Here is a 22,322-nt window from a genome sequence, read left to right as displayed (position 1 = left end):
GTGTATTCAAACATTCAAAGAATTTCAAATTATTGAAAGTTTAAATCTAATCTGCTATTCCGGACTATTGGATACCCTGCCTGTGTTAAGTTGCACTCTAACTCATAGCCCGCTCCCCTTCGCCTCCCAAAGGTATGCGGATATCCATTTTCGAAGATGTTAACTACGAATCTTAGTCAGACTGTCTCGTAGGTATAGATATACCATCCAATTCACTAACAATCCTGATTCGTTAAGAACTTAGATGTTTCGGAAAGGTGGCATGGTTCCATCCCCATTGTTGCTAAGGGAATTCTACGTCTAACTATGAATATCGAAGATTAAAGAGGTTGATCCGATTGGCCGATCATAAGCAGTCCATATGTTCAAAAGCAAATCAGTATATATCAGCTGTCAATGCTGACTATTACTCCCAATCGACTTCGTCATCCTGTACAATACACAGCAAATTTATCCATTTGTACTGCACGTTTATTCTATGTGTGAGGGCAATGCATCTTGAAGGTCTTAGGAACCGTTGAGAGTTCGATATATTGATGTGTTTGTTATAAATGTGTTTCTCGTAGTTGGATGAATCTGTCAGGGTACTTTTAGCTGAACTCCAAGAATGATTTACGGCCGTATACTCATTTTAACGAACTCAATCAATTATTTTCGATTTCAGTAGAAGATCTGATCCTCTACCCCATAGAAATTGACTAGTCTTTGTTCATCCCAAAATATATCCATGAGCAAGGCATTGCCAGGTATTTTGTAAGATCTTACAAATATAACAATGAACGATTCGCGCTAGGGACAAACTTTCCCCGTGTTTTTCTCACCCATATCGTTCAAGGTATTGAAGCACACCATCACGAACGACTCGGGGTCATCCACAGAAATAAAATGACCCCGCTCAATGTTCACTCGAACATTCCAGACGTATATCTATGACACTAATCAAAGCATCGGGATTTTCTACCTCTTAAGCGCCGATATATATAGTACGGAGGTAGCGCATATTGATTGAAGTAAGATAGTATTATTCGTTATTGTTTTTATTAAAATGAAGTCCTCATTGAATTTTGCGCTATTGAAATAATTTCGCAAGTGTTGGTGAAACGGATATGGCGACGTGAAGCTTTAACATTATTAGGTATTATTTGTATTGATTTTTCTAAAGAACTAGAACTAGAATTATAAAAATACCAAACTACCTATATAGGATTCGGTACCTCTCGAGGCACTAGCGTGCCAATAATAGTGGTGTACATAGACTGTGCAACAAGTATTCGCGGGGAGGGTTATAGTTCCATGGATTGCCTATAGGTGACTTGTTTGTGGGGTGGAATATCCGCAAGCGCATATAGCTAATATAGGTTGCAGGCTATTTCTATGCAGTCTATATACACGCGACCGATTTTCGGTGGAGAATTGTGTGTCGAGAATCGAAGAGAGGTTATAGAAACATAGATAACTAGAATTGAGATTATACAGCTGTAAAAAAATCAGGGATGAGGAATATGAAAAAATCTTGGTTACTCTGTAACCCAGACATTACAATATATACTGATTATATATCTTGATCTTGAATATTTAGAATATCTAATATATATTGGTCCAGACTAGAAGGCAATAATAAAAATATTTTGAATATATTTTTATTGAAATACTGAGATGTCGACATGTGCGAAAGTCTCAAGCGCTTCTTAAACACTTCCTGAATTCAATAATTCTATCCTATATTTTTACTTCCTAATCCCCATTCTTTCATCTACATTAATATAAACCAATTAAGTAGAAGAAAGCGGTTGCTTGCTCATAGTCTGCTTAAACGCTTGCAACGCCAAAGCAGGTTGATAGTAAGGAACCTCATGACCAGCACCAAAAACTCTCAACCAACTCAAGTTCCCAACATTCTTGAAGGTTCCACTCGCAACTCCATTGACGGTATAGTCTGCAACGGCTTTAGCATTGAAAGCGGCAGAGCTGGCGTAGGTAATAGCATTGGCGGTTGCGAGACCTCCGAACCAGTTACAGATGAAATCGGCATCGCCGGCCCAGAGGAGAACTTGGATACCGGATTGGACGACTGATGAAAGGGTTGGGAGGAAGGAGCGGGAATCTGTTTTTGTATATTTTTTAGTTGTTAAGCGAAGGAATTTGGAAATGAAGGGGTAACTGACCATCTCCGGTAGAGGCAAATTTTTCATAAGGTCCATCTGGACATTCTTGGTATGTAGTCTTGGCACCAATTGCCTTCACTACAGCAGCGCTTTGCAAATAGGTAGCATAAGTCTCTGGTGGATATGGATCGTTCGATGGTTCTCGAATATCATAGACGTCGAAGTTACCATTGGAAAGTGGTCCTTCAATATCTTCATAGCAGACATTATCGGCATTTATGCAAGCTGAGTTGGATCCAGTGGTCGATGAACACTCTTCTAGAAGAGGAAGACATGACTTTGTGTATGTGTTCAGGTAGCTTGTGTGCTGGGAGGCTGAGATGAGTGGCTTGAATGTGTTGTTGTAGGAGTAGTCGACGTATGCCTTATAGGCGATGATAGGATCATACCAGCCGTTATTGATACCCAAAGCAATGAGATCAATTTTTTCACCAGAAATAGTGCCAGCAGCAATCTTGGCATTTTGTTGTTCAACATAGTATGCGAATTCGGGTCCATAGTGACCACCATAAGATTCTGTGAAGATACCGAAGTCGCGGTTCTCGTAAGCCGGGAATGAGGCATAGAAAGCTTGGAGAAGAGTCCAGACATATGGAGCCGCGGTAACGGTGGAGGTGACAGAATCGGTACCGTAGGAGAAGCCTACTCCGATTGGTTGATCAATGTAGATCATGTTTGCGAATTCGTTAAAGCTGTAAGGGTTAAGAGAAGGTGTTGATGCTCCGTTATAAAATTGGCATGGGCCGTTCTCTTGGAACAAACCAATCATGGAAGAACATCCAGGACCTGCCTGTCGTTAGTAACGTCTAATGTACCACAAGGAATGATGTCCGTACCTCCATTGAACCATGTTGCCAATGGTGCAGTTGTAGGACTGTTTCGGCTTTCAAAAAACCAGAACCACATGTTCATGCCCTATTTTAATTGTTAATATCAAGCTATCAAGATAGAAATATGTTGAACTTACGGTTCCGACAGTCAAATATCCCGAATACTGGTTCACACCTGGTGTGGTCTCGCAAATGCCGGAATTTGTGACAAATGCGAGAGTCGAATCGGTGGCAGCATGATAAAAGACAGTATGATTGACTCCATCACGAAGCTCAAATGTTCTTTTGTCTTTCTTCGCTTCAGTAGTAGGGGCGGCTAAAACAGCCGGGAGAAGACAAGCAACCAGAGAAAGCGAAGAGAAACGCATCGTGATTGTGTTTGAAGAGTGAAGACTAGAGATGGATTAACCACTACAGTTTTCATTCTGGCGATTTATGTAGAACTTATATTCGTTCTCTTTACACTTACCTCCCCTCATCTTCACAACACTACTACGCGCTTTACATGAGAGAAATTCAGATACACATTCGGAGAACATTCCGAATATAGTAGGTCTTTGGACTCAGGTACATGAAAAGCCTCAAAAGCTTAAACTCCGCATGCATCAAAGATAAAGTTTGAAGATTTTTGGACGATCATGGAAGGTAATTCCACAAAATCGTCCAATTGCCGTTGATAAGAACAACGCATCTAACCCCGCAGAGAACGGCTAACACCGCACATTGCAAACTCCCGAACCTAGCCAAAAGTGCCAGCGGATATATGCATAACATGGAAACCTAAAGTGATATTTGGATATCAAAAAATCCCGAAAAAGGCAGTTGATAAAGGCTTGGCAACAAATGATAAGCTTTCGTAGCAAAGATCTTTCTTCAAGGACTAAATATCGACATTCCTGTTTAGGGAATTTTGTTGATTTTGTGGCGCAAAATGTGACATGTCAAATATATTGATGCTGGTAAAGCTGCAGCTGAAGATATCAAACAGAAGAGAACCTATGATTGAATCATTCAAACCTTAATGTGAAAATAGAAAATTCTGCAGCAGAGAGCCGTCTTTTGAAGATATGACAACTAGAAACATGTCAGACGAACATTTTGTTTGCCAGCTAATTTGTATGGATTTCGCTATCTTCCGATATATGGCGAGCTCTTCACATTAAATGACTCAAATGTTTGCATGAAGTCGAGATTCGAGGTGATTTTCAATTACAGGGTCTTCAGCGCCAACTTTAGGCGAGCCTAGGCTCAGCGCCATCTCAGATCCCCCCGTCTTGGAAATAAAATTGGCTTTTATTGGCAAAATGAGCTTGAAACTTGGCTCTTGGTGATTTTATATCAAAAACATTAGTCCAAGATACTGATTTTTGAAGTTTTGTTATGAAATGAGTGTCGTATATAGATTAACAAGTTTCTCCGGTTCGTCTAGCAGCGATGTTGGAGCTTCGTTTTGAGGATTTGCGTTTTTTGGGGTATCATTAAATGATCCGATTACCCCGCATAGTTCATTTTTGTTTAGACGATAAAAGACTTTCCCTAAATTTTAATTCAAAAACATATCTTGCTCTATTCACAGTGATACAGTTTGTGAATCTGCTGCAAAACTTGTCCTGATATATTCACAAAGCATTAGTCAACGATTTTCCGACTTTGCGTCTTGCAGCTCTCTCAGTACATTCTGCATTGCACATGCCTATACGAGTTACTTCGACCTCTAAGATGGCTAACTGCTAGTCTATTTTGCCATAGTTTCCAGAAAGCGAGACAAATGATTGTAATTAGATGAAGCAATTGTGAGGTTTTATTGTCTACTTGAATACATATCCAGGCACCATCTTTCAGTGACGCGGCAATGGATACCTTAGTTAATGGTAGATTGTGTCTATTGGTTTTATATGTGCATACATGGCGGCAAAGGATTTTAATTTAAATTGAAGGCACGTCAGACAGAATGATGAAATAAAGTAATTCTATTGAAGAAAGTAGTTACTTTTGAACCCTGGGTATCGTCTTCAATCTCTCCTCAACCCATTCATCTATATATGAATGCGTTGCTAAACAATTTATCAAGATAAATCAAGATACATCCCCCCTTCAGAACTCATAAACTCTGACCCGGGATAAGAAACATTATTATCCAAGCCAAATACCCAAAATGAAAAAAAGAACGCCCCCAAGGGTATAATACCATGAATGATAACCAAGCATCCATAAATCATGATATCCAGATTCCAATTGCGTCCATTACCACCCCCTACATAAATTAATCATTTCTGAATCCATCATGGGCAGCATTTCCACGGTGATGAGCTTGAGGAACAGATGTAACGTCGTCTGCATCACTGCGACTTTGTCTTTCCCGTCTCTCCCACTCGGGCTTCTCTTTCTCAGCATCACTTGTGCTTCTGCTCTCGACATCTGCGGTCTCGAAACCATAATGTCTTGCCATCTGCTCAACTTCGGCTGGGGACAAGTATGGCAAATCCTGAGAAGCCTTGACATAGGAGATGTTCTCGGTGTATCCCTTTGCGAAGATAATATCGATTTCCTCGAGAGATCTGCGCTTAGTTTCTGGGTAGAAGAAGTAAATGATGGGAATGAAACAAGCGTTGACAACGGCGAAGAAGAGGTATGTACCCCAGGAGATATTGGCAATCATAATTGGAGTAACCATGACAATGGTAAAGTTGAAAAGCCAGTTAGAACAGGTTGAGACGGCGTTAGCTCTGGCACGAGTGCGGAGAGGGTTGATTTCAGCTGGGTACAACCATGGTAGTGGCAACCAGGTGGCACCGAAGAAAGCAATGTAAGTGAAAAGACCAACACCTGCACCCTTGGCGGATGGACCCTTTCCGTGGTCTGGGATAAGACAAGCGAATACTAGAACCATGGAAAGACACTGTCCGATAGTTCCGATGATGAACAACTTGCGGCGACCGGCTTTCTCAATAATGAACCAAGATACGGTAGCAAAAATGGAGTAAACAATCATGTTAACACCACCAAGGAGAAGAGCCAAGTTTTTCGAGGTACCAATAGACTTCTGGAAGAGAATTGGGAAATAGTAAATAACTGCATTACATCCACCAAGTTGTTGGAAAAATTGCGATGAGGATCCGAGAAGCATACGGCGAAAATGTTGGGTTTTGCCTCCAGTGAAGAGAGCGGAGAAAGGTGTCTTGGTAGCGGCTCCGGATGCCATGATACTATCCATAATAATGGTCTTTTCCAATTGAACTTGTGGATCGTTATTTTCGAGACCAGAGAGAGCGGCAATGACATCGAGACCTTCCTCGTGGCGTTCTTTAGCTAGAAGCCATCTTGGAGACTCTGGGAGGAAGTAAGTTCCGATGATCAAAATAAGACCGAAGAAAACCTGGAAAGCAATGGGGAAACGCCAGGTAAGGTTGTCTGGACCATAAGAAGCACCGTAGTCAATCCAGTAAGCAATCATAGTACCAAAAGCAATGACACCTCCTTCAATACAGATGAGTAAACCACGATTGGTGGAGCGACTACATTCTGCCTGATATGTTGGAATGGTTGATGTGTTGATTCCGTTTCCGATACCAGTGATTGTTCTACCAATAATGAACTGAGCAGTCGCATTGGAACCTTTGATAGCAGTGATTTGAATAACAACTCCGATAATCATAATGACTCCACCAAGCATCATCTGCGAAGAATTTATTAGAATTTCTTATCTTATCTGGGGAAGCTGGGGTTGTGGGGAGAAGTTGGGGTAAACCTACAGCTCTTCTTCGGCCAGTTGAGTCTCCATACCACAAGATGAAAATAGCACCAATGAGACATCCGATTTCGTAGATAGCTGTAACGAAACCTTGGTAAACACTGTCGTTTTTGGTTTCAGGGAAATAGGCATTGAAAGGGTCTGCGTCGATAATTCCGGACATAACACCTTGATCATATCCAAACAGCAAGAATCCAGTTGTGGCAATCGTCGAGACTAAAAGACCCAACTTTCGGCCATGGAGACCTGCAAAGGTCTTTTGCGTTGGTGATATCTCAGGAGAAACCATTTTGGATATCGTATGCGGTGTATCTAAGTAGAGAAGTCGTCAACTTTTAAGAACGTCTGGCTCAGCCAGCAACTATCAAAGTCTCTCAAACACAACGCTGTTGCGTCAACTGGTGGAGGTCTGGGGAAGTAGAGGGAGTTGATATGGGATGGAAATAATGGAAAAATGGATCGAGGGGGGAAGATCTATTACTATATACTTGTTAATCAGTCCCCCATCCTTTGGCTTAGAAACTCAGTGGGTCAGCTATCTTCCACTTGCAGGAGGGTAGACTCCACACTTCCACATGTTCAACCTTCCAACGTTCGGAATGACAGTTTTAGGCAACCCGCATGAAATGGAAAAACTAGTTAATCTAGTAAACAGACTGCAGGGAAAATGTCAGATTTGGAGACCATTTCTTACTAAGTTACAGGGAATTTCATACCTCGTTGGTTGTTGGATCACGATGTCGTGCAAGTTCAATGTTTTCCCTGTGGAGTACCCAAGCATTGGGCTTGGGATCTGCATCCGAATCATGAGTAAAAGAGACCCATTGAGAAAGCGGTGACGGAGTCATTAAACTTTCGAGAATATATAGAATGATATGATTGGGTGAGATTGGCAAAATCCAATGAATCGACCATACCAACGGCATTTGCGTGATTAGCTGGAAATTTTGTGTAGGGGTACGAAAAGAGAATAAAATAGATCCACACAGACGTCACGGGCTGGCTAAAAGCTGCGTGGGGTTTCAAGGTTAAATGTGGGATTGAGGAGGAGATTGTGCTTATGAGAAGTGGGACTATCTTAATCTTCGGGGTGGAGAGATAGCAAGGAAAGGTAGAACTTATGATATTCAGAGGCTCATCACTCGTGAGATATGAAATTGTCTCCATTGTTTTTCCAGTCAAACACAAACATGAAAAACAATAACAGTTTAACCGATGTGAGTTGGAAGTAAGGTTCCTGAAGGCTGAAAGACGGAAGGCTTTTTTGACTTCGACGCTTATCCGGTTCACGGGCTAGTGAACTGCTGGCCCGAAAGTCAACATTATCTTGGCCTACCTCGGTAAGTACTTGCTTGGCATTCGTCAAATGAAGGGGCACTATCTAAATTTTCTAATTCTAACATATGCCAAGTCGAGGCAAGTATTTTTGCACGAAAATATTTTCATCAAAGCCCGCAAACCATGGTTTCAGAAATTAATGACGGTGATCTACCTCCAGAAAAATCCTCACGTTATTCCAACCAAAATCTTACGAAAAATCGATGCAACATAACGTCATAAGAAAACTCCAAAACCAAAATAGACCGAGGGAGATCCGAGATAGACTGGATCTTTGGGTCAAGGACCCTGCAGCGGAAAATCTATAGGCGGAGGGAGGATTCTTTGGGTGGCTGGCGCGAGGGTGGTTATACTTTTGGGAAGCGACGGGGACGAGTAAGGTGATGAGGAGAAAGATTTTTGTGGGAAGTGTTCCGATATTGTGGATTTAAGATGGTTTTTGTGGATTTCATGGGGTCAACTCGACAAGCTGGAGCAATAGAGTTGTTAGCAAACGTGTATTGGTTCCACTGCGGGTGAAAAGGTCCAACTTTCTTGAAGGCTGAAGCAATCATTTTTCCATCATCAACGCCGAAGATAATGCGTTGATATGAACTCTAATGCATTTACGGAGAAGCACGACTGACATGTTGTCCGTATTGATAGCGTATCATTGCAGATAAACATACATTTCATGTGAGACCAAAATGCAGACGAATGTTACCATATCTCGCTGCGTATTTAACCGATGCGAACGGCGGAAAAAGCATGAAAGGAGGAAAAACGAAGGAAGGCAACGAGGCATGATTTTGACAGATACCATTCCATTTGCTGCGTTGAACCCTCATGTTGACCCTGATGTACTCCGTACATAGTTGGCTAGTTTTTCCGATTGCCCTTGTTGGTGAAACGCGGAAAGATGGAGGAGTTTGGTGGAGAAATGGAGACATTGAGGTGGAGATGCTGGGTCCTCCACACCCTTGAAGTTACATTCAACTTCCCCAATCACAGACCACCATATCACGAGTTCGATAACTCCGAAAAGCGTGACTGGGTTCATCCACATTTATCCTGGTAAATCGTCTCATTATTATCTCGCGCTTTGCTGCGAGGATAACATTCGGGACTCCATCCCATGCGTTGTAGGCAATGACAAATATTCTTTGACCCGCGATTTAGTGAGAATATCCGAATTTGAGCGTCTAACCTGGTATTGGCATCCTACTCGGTGCGTAGTATTGTCGATCATAACCATGTGTCAAGGATTTACATCCTCAAGCGGTAAACCACAAAAAAAGCATCGTATTTTGTTCATGTCAGCTCTAGCCTCCATTCACATGCTTGACGGTTGAGACATGCTCATTAGTTCAAGGCTCGAGTATACGATATAATGAGGAGCGGTCTGCAGCCTACCGTCCATGAGATAAAATTGGGGGTATCTCCAACATTCGTCAAAACGGAAAATTCGGCATAGATGAATACCACAGTACCAACTAAGTATAAAGCTCTGAAGGCATCAATAATCTCATCCCCTTTCGCGGTAAAAATTCCTAGAACAGCAATCCAAACCGGGGCGGCTCGAAAAGTTGGAGAGATGGGGAAGCGGCCTATTTCATCCCCGGGTTAAAATGGTGGAGAATCAGCTCAGAAAACGGGATGATGAAGTCATCGTCTGACTGCATTACCGTCCTCGCATTTATTTCTCAAGGAGGTAATACACGATGGCTTCTTGAGCTTACCGCGCACTACCGCGACGGCTTGCTAGATCTCGACAAAATTCGGCGTCGCAAAACTGAAAACCAAATCATATATGATTCTCGTACTCTTGGGCGAGTAACATTTCACTGGAAAATAAGAATGTTCTGGGTGATATTATGGGTATTCTGTCAGTCAGGGATTAGGCGTGCATTTGACAACTCAAATGCGAGTGATCGAGTTGATCACTTCTAAACACAGCGATTATCAAGTACCAACAAACAAACATCACATTGAAGGATCAACGGCTGAGGAATCGAATTGTGGACCCCTAGAGAAAGCAAGAAAATGAAAATAGTCGGTGGGAAAGAACAAATTATATTTGTGTGGTGGAGTTTTAAGGGGAAGGCTTTTAAGTTACCTAACAAAATCCGAACAGGTAATTCGCTAATTCGCATCTCACTTCCACCACACTCAGGCATTTACTCAGCACTTTACTTCCCCGTTGCTGTATCTCTTCGGTCCTCAGAACCACCTCCACCGCGCAAAAGCTTTTCAGCCAGTTCCTCTGCTCTCTGCCTCGCTGCCACACACTTTCTCTCAATCTTGCTTTCTGTTGCAAGACACTTATATCTTCCCTTCCGTTTAGCTCTTCTATCGTCTAATTTCCTAAGTTCCTCTTGATCTGCTCTCTCGTTGAATGAAAGCATTTCCTCCCTTAGATTTACACTATTTTCGCCTTCGCTATCAGTAGGTTCATCAGCCCAAGCGATAGCCTTGTCCTTTCCTTTTCGATTTCGCTACAATATACCTTTTAGCCCAGCCTGCTCATCCTTCCTTGCAGTTTCGACCTCTGCTTTATATTTCGATTTATCCTTTTCGAACTTGGCGTTGGCCGTCTCGCGTTAAGTACGAAGTTTCCATTGAGCTGGACTTTCGTTTGGTAATAGACGTGGATCTCGAATGGCTGGTACTGGGAAAACAATGGGCAAAGGTTCAAGCTTCGTCTGAGGTTTTACTACTTTTGGAACCAGGGGAGACATAGGAGGTATTTGAATATTTGCTCCGGGCCAGGCGACAAAACGGCCTTTCTCTGCTTGTTGTGCTACTCGGAAGGTCTCCGCTGGTACATCTTTGTGTAGAACAACGTTCGCATCCTTGTGTCTTTGATGAAGTGGCGGTCCTTCGGATAGTGGTGTGATCCCGGTGGATCGTAGCGGATCTTCAGCAGCGCCCTCTTGCTTTCTTCTGCGTGCCTGCGAGTGTGAAGAAGTATCTCTTGCCTCGTGGGCTCTTCTTCTTCCTCGCTCCTCTGGCACCGGCGACCTATCACCAAATTCATTTCCACCACTAGGCGCAGATTCTGTTTCAGCGTCTACCAGGAGCGGTGGTGCAAGCCCTGATCTAGGAGATGCAAGAGAGTGTTCGTCTCGGACTCGCGCGAGTCTTTATTTGTGTATTTGACTCCGCCATCCGTCGTGTCATTCCGAGCTCCTTCTCCATCTACAACTGCCTTGAACTGTTTTGCGCCTTTCAATGCTGCCCCTTCAGCAGCCGCTATAGCCCGATTGACGTTTCTGAGCAAATGATTCCGCGTACTTTCGTCATTCTGTCTTACTGCGATTCGATGGCCTCCACTTATGGCCCATTCCTTATTTAATTTTCTTCGTGATTCAGCCAGTTGGTTTATTCCTTTGGGTGGCGATTTCTTCTTATTCACTGTTGGTGCAATTTCACCACCCCTGAGGTTTTTATCAATAGCTGCCTGTCGAAGAGCATCCTCATCATGGTCAGTATCAGGTAAAGTATCATACTTAACCTTCACTTTATTTTCTCTCCAGTCTTTCAAAGCGCGCTCTTGCCATCGAGCATCAATTTGTTCTTTTGCAGCTCGACGGCGCCCCTCCATTTCCAATGTTTCCTTTTCACGTTCAAGATCTCGTAATTTGATTTTTGTTTCTAGCATATAAGTAACTTCCTCTTTCGACTTTGGTATTTCGTGCTCTGGCTGTGTTTCTGGAGTCTTTGGAAAACGATCATCTGGATCCAGAATAGCGCCAGGTAGCACAGGGATGTTGTGAGGAGCCCGAGATCCTGCATCCTCTGTGTCGGGGCTAGGATCGCGCTCAAAGACTGCACCTTCCTCTAGTGTAAGGCCTGTAACATGTATTCTTAAATCCGGTGGTGTGTTTTTGTCAGTGTTGTACTCAAAGATTCGGTGAAGCAATTTTTGTCACAATTCCTTAGGAGATGGTGCTTCGGAGGCAGACATATCTACCAATATGGTGATATTACGACGTAAGTCGATTTAAGTTTCGGAGATGGGCTGTCCATCCATATTTCATATGGCATTGTCACTTAAATATTCAAAGCTGTTACCTACTACGGCATCTGCTACTACTATAGCAGATCAATAATTTCTGAACATTATTCACAAGCTAGCTATAAACAAACAAAGTCGTCTTGAATATTTGTGATTGGGTTCGTTGAGAAGTTTTGTTTCACTAACAGATAGGGTTCATGATGATTCAATGATAATCTTAGGACGTATTAGTTCACTGTATGTGACAAACAGTACCTAATTATCTAAAAATATAAAACTATAATAAAGGAAATACTTTATTAGAACTTCTAAATAAATGTTTTTTAATTCCAAATCGAAGTTTGTATAATGATTTAAGTTGAAAACATATAGATGATATTAATAATTCAATCTATTAATTATATCCAAGTAAAATGATCGATTATTACCAATCAATAAATCAATTAATTATTGTGACGGAAATCCCTGCTTTCCTCCCACCCTTATTATATAAGAAACCTCAGGTACATTAACCATGTCCACACATGATACGATTACTCAAGATTAGTATACGATTTAGGTGACCTGAGGATCAGATCCGGACAAGTACTAGGTATCAATGGTTATCGGTAAAGTAAGATCATTGGAGGAATAAATATGACTTCTTTTTGCCTAGCCATTGCGGCTAGGCCATTCATTTGTGTGTGTATAGAGTAGCTATCCCCATCTACAGGTGCTCTTCACCTGTAGATTCTAAGTTAAATACAATTGCTGGTCTATAAACACCCTTTTGGTCACAATTATTTACCTATATAAGAACTCGAACTACACCCGATTTCATAACGTGTTCCGAAAAAAAAAAATGATTTTTTGTGCTTGATCAATAAAAACATATTCAAAATTGATTTTTCCAAAATTGAATTTTTATAATTAGAATCAATTGAAATTCATTTAAGATATAAATTATTTCATTTATTATCATTTGATATAATTTTTATTCAAATTAGATATGATTTGATAAAGTTATCATAAATTGAATTTTTGATCAAAATAATTGAAATGATCTTATTACAATATTTGAAGATTAATTTTGGATACACGTTATGAAATCGGGTGTAAAAAAAGATCTTACATTCACCCCCCTCGGACTAAAACTTTCCTCTACAAATTTACAAATATACCGCAAACTACATAGCTCACACACACATATATACGAACTTAACTTAATCTATTTAGAATATTAAATAAATACCTAGGTAGCGTTGTAAGACTTACTTCAATGGTAAAATAAGAGGATATACAGGCAATTCACTACAGAAGCTATCCTTGGCATTTGGAATACTGCCCTCCGAACAACAATATTGGATATATTTTTTCAAGTTAAAATTCTCAGCGACATTTCAAACTCGAGGGCACAGGTCATCATCTAGTCACGAAATTGAAGCATTCAGAACTTTAGAGACAGTGATACACACAGATACAGACATGAGGAGAAAGTCTCACTTGGATATACATGTATATCACACTTTTATACACTCGCTTCACTACGTCAAATGTCCGTCTCGCTTCATTGCGCCACACTCCGAGAATACCCAACCTAATGCTAATGTAACCAATTACCATTTACCAAAATCAATGCAATAAAAAACAATTCCAACTTATGATCCGCTTGGACCTGCCTCCTCATCATCAACCCTCTCATCCCTTGATCTCCCTCTTAAAAACTCCCCAAGTGTATTACTTAAGCTTCGAGCTCGTGTTCTTATTGCACGCTTGAATGATTCACCTTCTTCCACATCTTGTGCTGCTTCACTATCCTTTAGAGGTGCATCGACATCGACATCCTCATCATCAACTGTGCTTTCACTTGCTTGGATAAGTCTTTGAGATACCGATTTAGATCTTCGAAGATCGGGTTGCGGTCGTCTTTGTGATTTGCTGCGAGGGGAATCAACCCCACGTCTTAATGAATCTGCTATTACCACACTTAACCCGCCGGAGAGGGGCGATAGTAATGGACCAGGAAGCATGCGGGCTATCGAATAACTTGCTGGGGTCATTGATTGTTCTGCTTGAGGTGGTGAAGGGCTGTTTTGCTGACTTGGAGGAGTATGAAAGTGGGATTGTGTATTATTTCTAGTAGTAGGGGGTCTCAAAGGAGGTGGTGATTGGGCTTCGGATGGAAGAACCGGAGAAGAAATGCTGGTTTGTATTCCCGGATGTCTTGGTGTTTGGAGTAGATTTTCATTGGAATCCAACCATGGATTTGAAGGTAAAGGATTATCAACACTTGCAGACCGCTCGTCAGATGATCCCGGGGTATGCAGCCGCACTGCTGGATGCTTTGATGAAGGTTTTTGTGGCGTTTGTGGTCGTGATGTTGGTTTGGCAAAGCTGACATGTGATGATCTCCTCGACTGCTGGATTGCCTCCTCATCAACTGATCCATCACCAGCATGAATGAGACTCGGCTTAGACGTCGGCTGAAGACTAGACAGTTTCCGTGATCCATTATGATATAACACTTCATCACCAGTAGCTTCCTGAGGGGCAAGTCTGATCCTTTCTTCCTCCCCTTCAATATCCACCTCACTCTCATCTTCATCTTCATCATGCGGTGGTCTACCGCTAGTAATGAGCCACACGCCGAAAAATGTCAACAGACAGCCTCCAATAAATTTTACTGCATTCTCACTAGTGACTTTTTCAAAATCACGATAAAGAATCGCGCTGCCAGTAATGACTGATAATGTGAAGATGACGAATTGGACGGGGATGACTTGGGTTGAATCAAAACGTTGAAGAGCCCTATTCAGATATCTAACCTGCATGATAGCAGTAGCGACGAGAACAAGCACTAGGGCATATGTGACTGGAGTTGTCAAAGCTCTCCATAGAGTAGACGAAAGCATCGAAGAAACGCCCTTCGTTGAAAGAGCCGTATACCCTCCTAGAAATAATGAGTGTGGGTATAAGTAGTGTGTGAGGATGAAAACTTACCAAACAACCCCACGAGCCCAAGGTCCACCAGTATCGTTTTCCTGCCATATCTCGGGCTTGCCCACATCAAGATTGCGATTAAAAGTACTGTGATACCCATATAAAGTTCAAACTCTGTGGTGGTAATGGCTCCCCAAATTTCATGAGGTCCAAATTTCTTTTCTTCTTGCTTAGCACTCAACACAACTGTGACAGCACCAGCAACCGCAACTACTACCCCCCAGAAATCCCTGAGCCGGAATTGTTCATTTAACATGATAGGAGCTATGACACAATTGGATATCAAAGCGACGACACCCAAAGGAGAAACAATTGATGCCGGCGCAAAGCCATATGCTAAAAAGTTCCCTAGCTCTCCAATCGTCATTAAGACAATACCTCCCCACCAGTATGGAGATTGTAAATATGTCGATTTTTTACGCCCATGATTATCCTCTGTGGAAGTCGAAGATTGGGAGTTTTCGGAGTGGAATGATCGTAGTAAAGGTTCCTCTTCATCTGCTTCATCTGCTTCATCTTCCTCTTCAACGATCAGACTTCCATTCACACCCGCTCCGTAGCCACCCGCAGATTTCGAAATAGCCCTCAGCCTTTCCTTCCGTCGTATCTCTCCATCGTGTAACCTTATATGCGCATATCGCTGTATGTTCAGGGCGAAAGATATGAGGATATTTCCCACAATTGCCGTGACGATCCCAATCAGTGATGACCAACGTTGAATCTGAGAATCGCCGGTAGTATGTACATTTGGCTCAAAAGTTATTGACTGGTGTATCGGTATACTGAGAAAGGATATGGCCTCGGCATCAAGTTTCGCGGTCGATAAATACATGACAGCGTCTTATTGAAGCTATCAGGATGATGATTTCACCCCACTCATAGTGTACTAGGTGGGTGCGTATTGCGATGAAGAAAAAACTTTGAGCAGTGAAGTGAAAAGTATATGAATATGGATATGAATATGAATATATCTGCGAATAACCATATACAAAAAAGAGAAGCTTTGTCAGCTGGTATTAATTAAGTAAGAGGTTCGAAGTCAAGAAGTTGGTTGTCGCATGAATTAATAATTCTATTTTTGAGATGAGAAACCTCGAAGCGCTCATTTTCGGATGTCATGGCAATAATGGCAATGATAATGTAATAATACATGAGGTTGCCTTGCCTGTACGAGTGAGCACTCTGTTACGGCGGAAAAACGGGTTTTCGCGAATCTATGACCGACCTGCCCCACTCCTTCTCCACTGGATCCATAACAATCTGCGGAAGCTCTGTTCTCTGGGTATTCCATCCTTCTTAAAAAGCTTCAAGGTTTAACGCGCTCATGTTTGTTTGCTTGAATAATTGATTATATACCCACCTTTCAGCTAATTGCCATTTCCTTTCGCCATTTACTAAAGACGACCACCGACAGCATTCAGAGACCGGTCGAGCCATGAGCGATGATGAAGATTTCCAGGTCGAAGGACCCGAACTAGCAGAAGATGATCCCATGAGAGCTTTCCTACCTACGTCTTTTGGTAAGAAATCAAAGGAAGCAGATGTAGCCGCCCAAATCAATAGAACAAGACGACCGGCAGAAGGAAAAGTCGATGCACAAACAGTCGCCAAGGAAGCTGAACAACAGAAACCGGTGTCTGAGCCAGCGTCTAAGGATTGGGGCTCTGACGAAGATGATGAGGATTCAGATAGCGACGGGGGTTCCGAGGACGATGATGAATTTCCAGCTTCTCACGAATTGATCCTCAAGACGCATGATCGAGCAGTTACAACTACGACACTTGATCCTTCTGGTTCAAGACTGATAACCGGTTCCAACGATTGTACCCTCAAGTTTCATGATTTCGCTTCTATGACACCTACTACTCTCCGATCATTCAAAAGCGTGGACCCAAATTATTCGAAGACATCAGCAAATTCCGAGACCCATCCGATAAACCATGTTGAGTTCAATCCACATGCCGGAGGAACATTTCTATGTATATCCGCGCACCCACAAGCGAAATTAATGAATAGAGATGGGGATGTTATCGGAGAGTTCGTGAAAGGAGATATGTATTTGAGAGATATGAATAACACGAAAGGGCACATTTCGGAAATTACCACAGGCACATGGAGTCCGATTGATAAGAATATTTGTGTTACGGCCGGCACGGATAGTACTCTACGAATTTGGGATGTAAATGTTAGGAGATGTCAGAAAGAGGTGATCGTGCATAAATCCAAAGCATCAGGGTCAGCTGGGAGGACAAGAATGACGGCAGTGGTTTGGGGAAGTCCCGCCCAAGGAGGAAATAATCTACTCGTGTCTGCTGCGCTGGACGGAAGTTTAGTGATGTGGAGTGGTAATGGACCTTACGCAAGACCTACCGCTGAGGTTAGGGACGCCCATATGCCGGATACTTGGACTGGTGGTATTGATATTAGTCCTGATGGACGAATGATTGTTACACGTGGTGGTGACAATCTCATCAAGCTTTGGGATACTCGAAAATTTAAAACTCCTATTGTGACGGTTGCACATCCCTCAACATCAGATGTGTATTCCGTTACTAACATTAAATATTCACCTAACGGCTCTAATATCATTACTGGCTCGGCATCAGGTCATCTCCATATTCTGAATTCGGGCAATCTCAAACCGGAACTCGTTACTCCTGTGACTGCTGGCTCTCCTCTCATCACCGTTCAGTGGCACTCGAAACTCAACCAAATTGTCACTGGCTCCGCCAATTCTGAAGTTCATGTTCTTTACAACCCGAATACATCAGTCCGAGGTGCCGTTGACGTAATGTCTCGTGCACCCAAGAAGCGCCATGTTGATGATGACCCCAATTTTACAACAGATCAATCTACGGGTATGTCAGGGGACAGCATCGTCACTCCAGGAGGTCTTGTGTCCAATACTTCAGCTACATCCTTCTCTGCAAGACATCCTACTATTGGGTTGACTGCGTCTGGTCGCTCTCGAGATCCACGTCGACCTAATCTACCATTGGTTACACCTTTTGCGAAAAGTCAGCCGGATGAGAAGCATATTAATGAAAGTATCACGCTGAGTAGTATGCGTGATGAGGATCCTAGAGAAGCATTATTGAAATATGCCGAGCTTGCTAAGAATGATCCATTATTTACGAATGCTTGGAAGGATACTCAACCTACAACTCAGTATGCTGAATTAAGCGATGATGAAGATGAAGGGCCAGACAAGAAAAAAGTGAAGAGATGAATAAATTCGATGATGAAGATACCCGCATTACATGTATGATGTTAGAACCACATCGGCGTTCGAGGCAAGTCTTTGTAGAGAGGTCCATGGAGACGATCTAATTTAAGCAATGTTACGGCAAGTCTTTGATATCCCTGACACTATAAGTAAGATACTCAAACCAGGTTCCCATCTCATAGATCTCGAGCCTACGATGCTCACTTCATCTAAGCATCTTATTGTCTCAGAAACGATAATCGCAGAGTAATTTAATGCTTGAAAAGAACAAAAGCGGCGCAAACCGAGATGTTATCCACGCCAATGCCCATATGAAACTTTACGTGAGTGCGGCCAGTTTTCAGGATACCGCTTTAAACCGGAATGTATTTACTAGGTCCATAGTAATCAGAAATTGCACTTTTATATATCCTGGCTTCATCATAATTAAATGCTCATTCTATCGATACTGTCGCTTTGCTGTGGTTGTCAACTCATTGTAAGATCTTTAAGAGAGTTTATGTTGAAGTTTTCCTCACTCTCATACAACCAGTCTTATTATCCATCTCAATTTAACATTCGACTCTTGTCCTATCTCATAAAGTTGCCTTTCTCACTTCATTTTCGCTTCACGTTTTACTTCACTTCACTTCCCTTCCCTCACATTTCCCTTACACTTCACTCCCCTCACGCTTCCCTTACACTTCACTTCCCTCACACTTCACTTCCAACATCGCTCTCCCCATCCACCAAAATTTGTTGCATATCTGAAAAAATGATATTTGCAGCCTCTTCTGTCAATCAAGGCGGTAGACATATTCCGATAATTATATCGACCGGCAATAATGAGTATTTCGGTATTATTCCCAGCTCAGTTAATATAACTGCTGCAGGCTGGAAAGATGTGTAGGTTCAGATGTGCAACAACACCAAAATTTTCCATCTCTCATATTCCTGTGCTTCAAAGTCAATAACGAGATACCTGGTATCATGAATCTGCGCCCAGGATCTCTTCACTTTTCTCCATAGAAACATCATATATTCACTCTTACAACAGAATGCCTATGAGCAATAGGCAGCAAACGAGTCACCACCTACCAACCTACCAACCTGCGTAATAAGCCTAGCAAATGTCATATTCATATCAATCATACCTACCTGTCACCTCAATAATTAAGAACTTTTCTTCGACCTTCTCAATGAGTCAACCCGCATTTGGATATGGAGAAATCTCTAAAATTGCGTTCCCGACTTCTTGTTCTCATATAAAAAGTCGTTCAGCCGGAAATCCTGGTCTTGTATCCAACTCCAAGATATTCGCAACAATTTCTACAGCCGATAAACCGACCGTACATGGAAGTTACCAATCTGCAATACGGATCCTAGTTCTTTACTTCAACTACAATCTGCTGGTATGACTGACGAGGATACGAAGATGGGAGGTACGGTTTCTGTCGCGCAGCAGCATCAAGGAGTTCTGCAAAACGATCTTTCACCATCAACTTCATCGTCATCTAGTTCGGAAGCTGACTCAGATGTTGATATGGATGCTACTCAGGACGAGTCGTCAAGTTATTCTATATCATCTGAATCTGGAGAGTCCTTTGCGGAGTCCTTTGCAGAGCAACAAAGCACAAAACTAATGATACGAAGCTCTGCATTGACGGAGTCGATGACCAGCAAAGCTGAACGCCAGTCTCAGTTTATGGAAATCTCCTCTATGGAGGAAATGAATCTTATAGGTCCTCAATTGTCACCACCTCCTTCGTCCTTCTCTTCGCCGTTCCCTTCGCCAATTATAAAACCTGATTTGGATTTCGATACCAATCTTGCTAAGGACGAGCCCCTGATTTTATCGGCTACATCTGAATATACAAAGCCATCAGCGACCTTGACAAATTTTCCACCGCTCCCTGGACATACGAAAGAAATCAAAAAAGCTACCAACGATTTTATGCCAAATAGTCCCTCAGATCTTTGCAAACCAAGTTACCGTGCGTATAAAAGTATGTGCGAAGTCTTCGAAGAAAAGGCTCAAATGATGCTCATAGCTGGTAATGTCAGAGGTTTTATCTGTTGCCTTGACTCCTCTCTCGAAACATTCCCATTATTACGTGCGCCGATAATGAAGGCTCTAGAAAATCTGGGAAAAGCTTTTGATGAGTCGAAAAAATCTGTATGAAGCTTCTTTTATTCCCGGTGTGTTCTCTGTTAATATTGCTTTTAGGAATCAGTGAAATCTGATGGGATATCTATGGAAAAAAGTACACCAGTTATTACTTCCAAGTCTGGTTCTAATCACCAAAACCCAAATGCTGCAATGGCAAGTCGAATCCGCAACTATAACCCTAGACTATAATGACTAACTAGATCTCCAGGAGCGAGCTCTATTACCTTTGGCACCCCTGGCTTCCGAATACATCAAAAACCAATCCATCTCCCGAGGAGGAACCTCATCCCTTCACACCTACGAAAACTGGCACATCCACCAATCCTCCGACTGCAAAATCAAGCACGAAGAGGAAATTTACCCCTACGGATTCAATCCCAAGTTAATAACCATTTTCAAAAAATGCAGCAAGCGACGTCTTCGCAGCGAGAGGCATGAAAAATATAAAGTTTGGAGGGAACGGGCTGGAAAGGACGCGACGCATGTGCATAGAAATCCGATTTTATCTGAAGATTTTATAAAGGAGTGTGGTGGTAAGGGGTATAGGGAGTTGGAGGGGAGGATTGACATGTGTGATATGAGGAATGCGGCGTATTGGGAGATTACGAGTAGGTGGGTTGGGGATGTTTATTCGAGGAAGAGGGTGAATTTTGGTTTGGAAAAGGAAAAGAAATTGGATTCTTCGCCTTTGAGGAGGGAGTTAAGGAAATTTCAGGGTTGTTGGGTTTCGGAGGAGGTTATGCCGTACGGGAAGGTGGGGAATGGAAATGGGAAGGAGAGTGGGGAAATGGGGGGAGAATTGCAGGGTGTTGGGGTAAGGAAACGAAGATTGGATAGAGATGGTGATAGAGATGGTGAGATTGATATTGATATTGATGGGCAGGAAGTAGAAGATGAACAAAAAACATACTTAGCGCGAATGAAAGCGAGGAGACTGGAAATATGTAATAAGGAAGGAGAAAGTGGAATGAGGTCTTTACCCATGCAGATGCAGGGGATAAGAGATAGGGAGAATGAGAAGAAACAGGACAAGGAAAGGGAAAGTAGAAGGAAAGAAAGAAGAGAGAGGAGGGATAGGGAGAAGGATCGAGAGAGGTGGGTTAATAGAGAGAGGTCGCACTGTGGTGTTACGCAGGCTTGGATTGATTTGGGGGTTGAGATGGGGAGGGTGGGGAGGTGGGAGTGAGGGTGTGGGTATGCGTGGGGGCGGGCGAATGGATTTGGGATTGGGATTGGTGAGCTTTGATTGATGGTATGGATGAAATGGGAGGTTATGCGGATAATATATACATACATAAATATAATATAGATATAATCAGATATTGCTTTGATTACCAACCAACCTACCTACCAACCTACAGAACTTTAAAATTTAAATGCATAATTACCTAGATACCTACCTAATATGAATATATGACATACGTATTCACGTATTATATTTACAGTTATACTCTCCATCTTCTTCTTTCCGCTTTATATCATTATATCATGTCTTTATTCCTTGAAGCGAAAAAGTGAATAAATACCGTCAAGTAGGTATTTAGAAGTATTATAAAACTAGTAAAGAATATAGGAATACTGAAGATATATTAATTAGTTGCTTTTATAATAGATATAGATACCTAGGTATATAGATGTATATAGAATATAACAATCTGTTAAAAGGAATGACCTCACACAGGGAATAGTGGGAAGCTGATAGGGCAGAAGTGAGGTAATATTGGTCTAGTAGGTTAATCACTCTTCTAAGTTCTACGGAAGTGCGAAGCTCTCTTACAGAGAGCTTCTCAATCTAGTCCTAATAGGACTAGTGCCCTGTGCACGTGCTACGCAGGAACCATTCACTTTAACACAATCTAATAACGTGGTTTATCATCGGGTCGCCAA

The 22,322-nt window shown here is 42.1% G+C and overlaps 7 protein-coding genes across 7 annotated transcripts; 2 read left to right on the top strand and 5 right to left on the bottom strand.

Moving 5' to 3' along the window:
- Nucleotides 1–1,772: 1,772 nt before the first annotated feature.
- Nucleotides 1,773–3,363, bottom strand: SS1G_12413 (hypothetical protein; the record flags this gene model as incomplete). Its single annotated transcript, XM_001586379.1, has 4 exons — nt 1,773–2,104; nt 2,166–2,951; nt 3,002–3,080; nt 3,133–3,363. The coding sequence occupies 4 exons, from the start codon at nt 3,361–3,363 to the stop codon at nt 1,773–1,775; spliced, it is 1,428 nt and encodes a 475-aa protein (XP_001586429.1).
- A 1,895-nt stretch (nt 3,364–5,258) lies between these two features.
- Nucleotides 5,259–7,035, bottom strand: SS1G_12412 (hypothetical protein; the record flags this gene model as incomplete). The annotated part of the gene is made up of 2 exons (XM_001586378.1): nt 5,259–6,671; nt 6,748–7,035. The coding sequence occupies 2 exons, from the start codon at nt 7,033–7,035 to the stop codon at nt 5,259–5,261; spliced, it is 1,701 nt and encodes a 566-aa protein (XP_001586428.1).
- A 1,720-nt stretch (nt 7,036–8,755) lies between these two features.
- On the bottom strand, nt 8,756–9,013 carry SS1G_12411 (predicted protein; the record flags this gene model as incomplete). The annotated part of the gene is made up of 1 exon (XM_001586377.1): nt 8,756–9,013. One exon carries the CDS (start codon nt 9,011–9,013, stop codon nt 8,756–8,758), a length of 258 nt encoding a protein of 85 aa, XP_001586427.1.
- A 1,239-nt stretch (nt 9,014–10,252) lies between these two features.
- Nucleotides 10,253–12,030, bottom strand: SS1G_12410 (predicted protein; the record flags this gene model as incomplete). The annotated part of the gene is made up of 5 exons (XM_001586376.1): nt 10,253–10,497; nt 10,672–11,108; nt 11,195–11,315; nt 11,358–11,929; nt 11,996–12,030. The coding sequence occupies 5 exons, from the start codon at nt 12,028–12,030 to the stop codon at nt 10,253–10,255; spliced, it is 1,410 nt and encodes a 469-aa protein (XP_001586426.1).
- A 1,688-nt stretch (nt 12,031–13,718) lies between these two features.
- On the bottom strand, nt 13,719–15,892 carry SS1G_12409 (hypothetical protein; the record flags this gene model as incomplete). The annotated part of the gene is made up of 2 exons (XM_001586375.1): nt 13,719–15,010; nt 15,061–15,892. The coding sequence occupies 2 exons, from the start codon at nt 15,890–15,892 to the stop codon at nt 13,719–13,721; spliced, it is 2,124 nt and encodes a 707-aa protein (XP_001586425.1).
- Nucleotides 15,893–16,495: 603 nt separating this feature from the next.
- SS1G_12408 (hypothetical protein) lies at nt 16,496–18,289 on the top strand (the record flags this gene model as incomplete). The annotated part of the gene is made up of 2 exons (XM_001586374.1): nt 16,496–17,918; nt 17,949–18,289. The coding sequence occupies 2 exons, from the start codon at nt 16,496–16,498 to the stop codon at nt 18,287–18,289; spliced, it is 1,764 nt and encodes a 587-aa protein (XP_001586424.1).
- A 1,411-nt stretch (nt 18,290–19,700) lies between these two features.
- Nucleotides 19,701–21,621, top strand: SS1G_12407 (predicted protein; the record flags this gene model as incomplete). The annotated part of the gene is made up of 2 exons (XM_001586373.1): nt 19,701–20,441; nt 20,644–21,621. The coding sequence occupies 2 exons, from the start codon at nt 19,701–19,703 to the stop codon at nt 21,619–21,621; spliced, it is 1,719 nt and encodes a 572-aa protein (XP_001586423.1).
- Between the last annotated feature and the right edge of the window lie 701 nt (nt 21,622–22,322).

The sequence above is a fragment of the Sclerotinia sclerotiorum genome, genomic scaffold, assembly GCF_000146945.2.
Source record: "Sclerotinia sclerotiorum 1980 UF-70 scaffold_21 genomic scaffold, whole genome shotgun sequence".
NCBI classification, from domain to species: Eukaryota; Fungi; Ascomycota; class Leotiomycetes; order Helotiales; family Sclerotiniaceae; genus Sclerotinia; species Sclerotinia sclerotiorum.
Note: the sequence above shows the minus strand (reverse complement) of the source record. Positions and strands in the feature narration are given on the sequence as shown.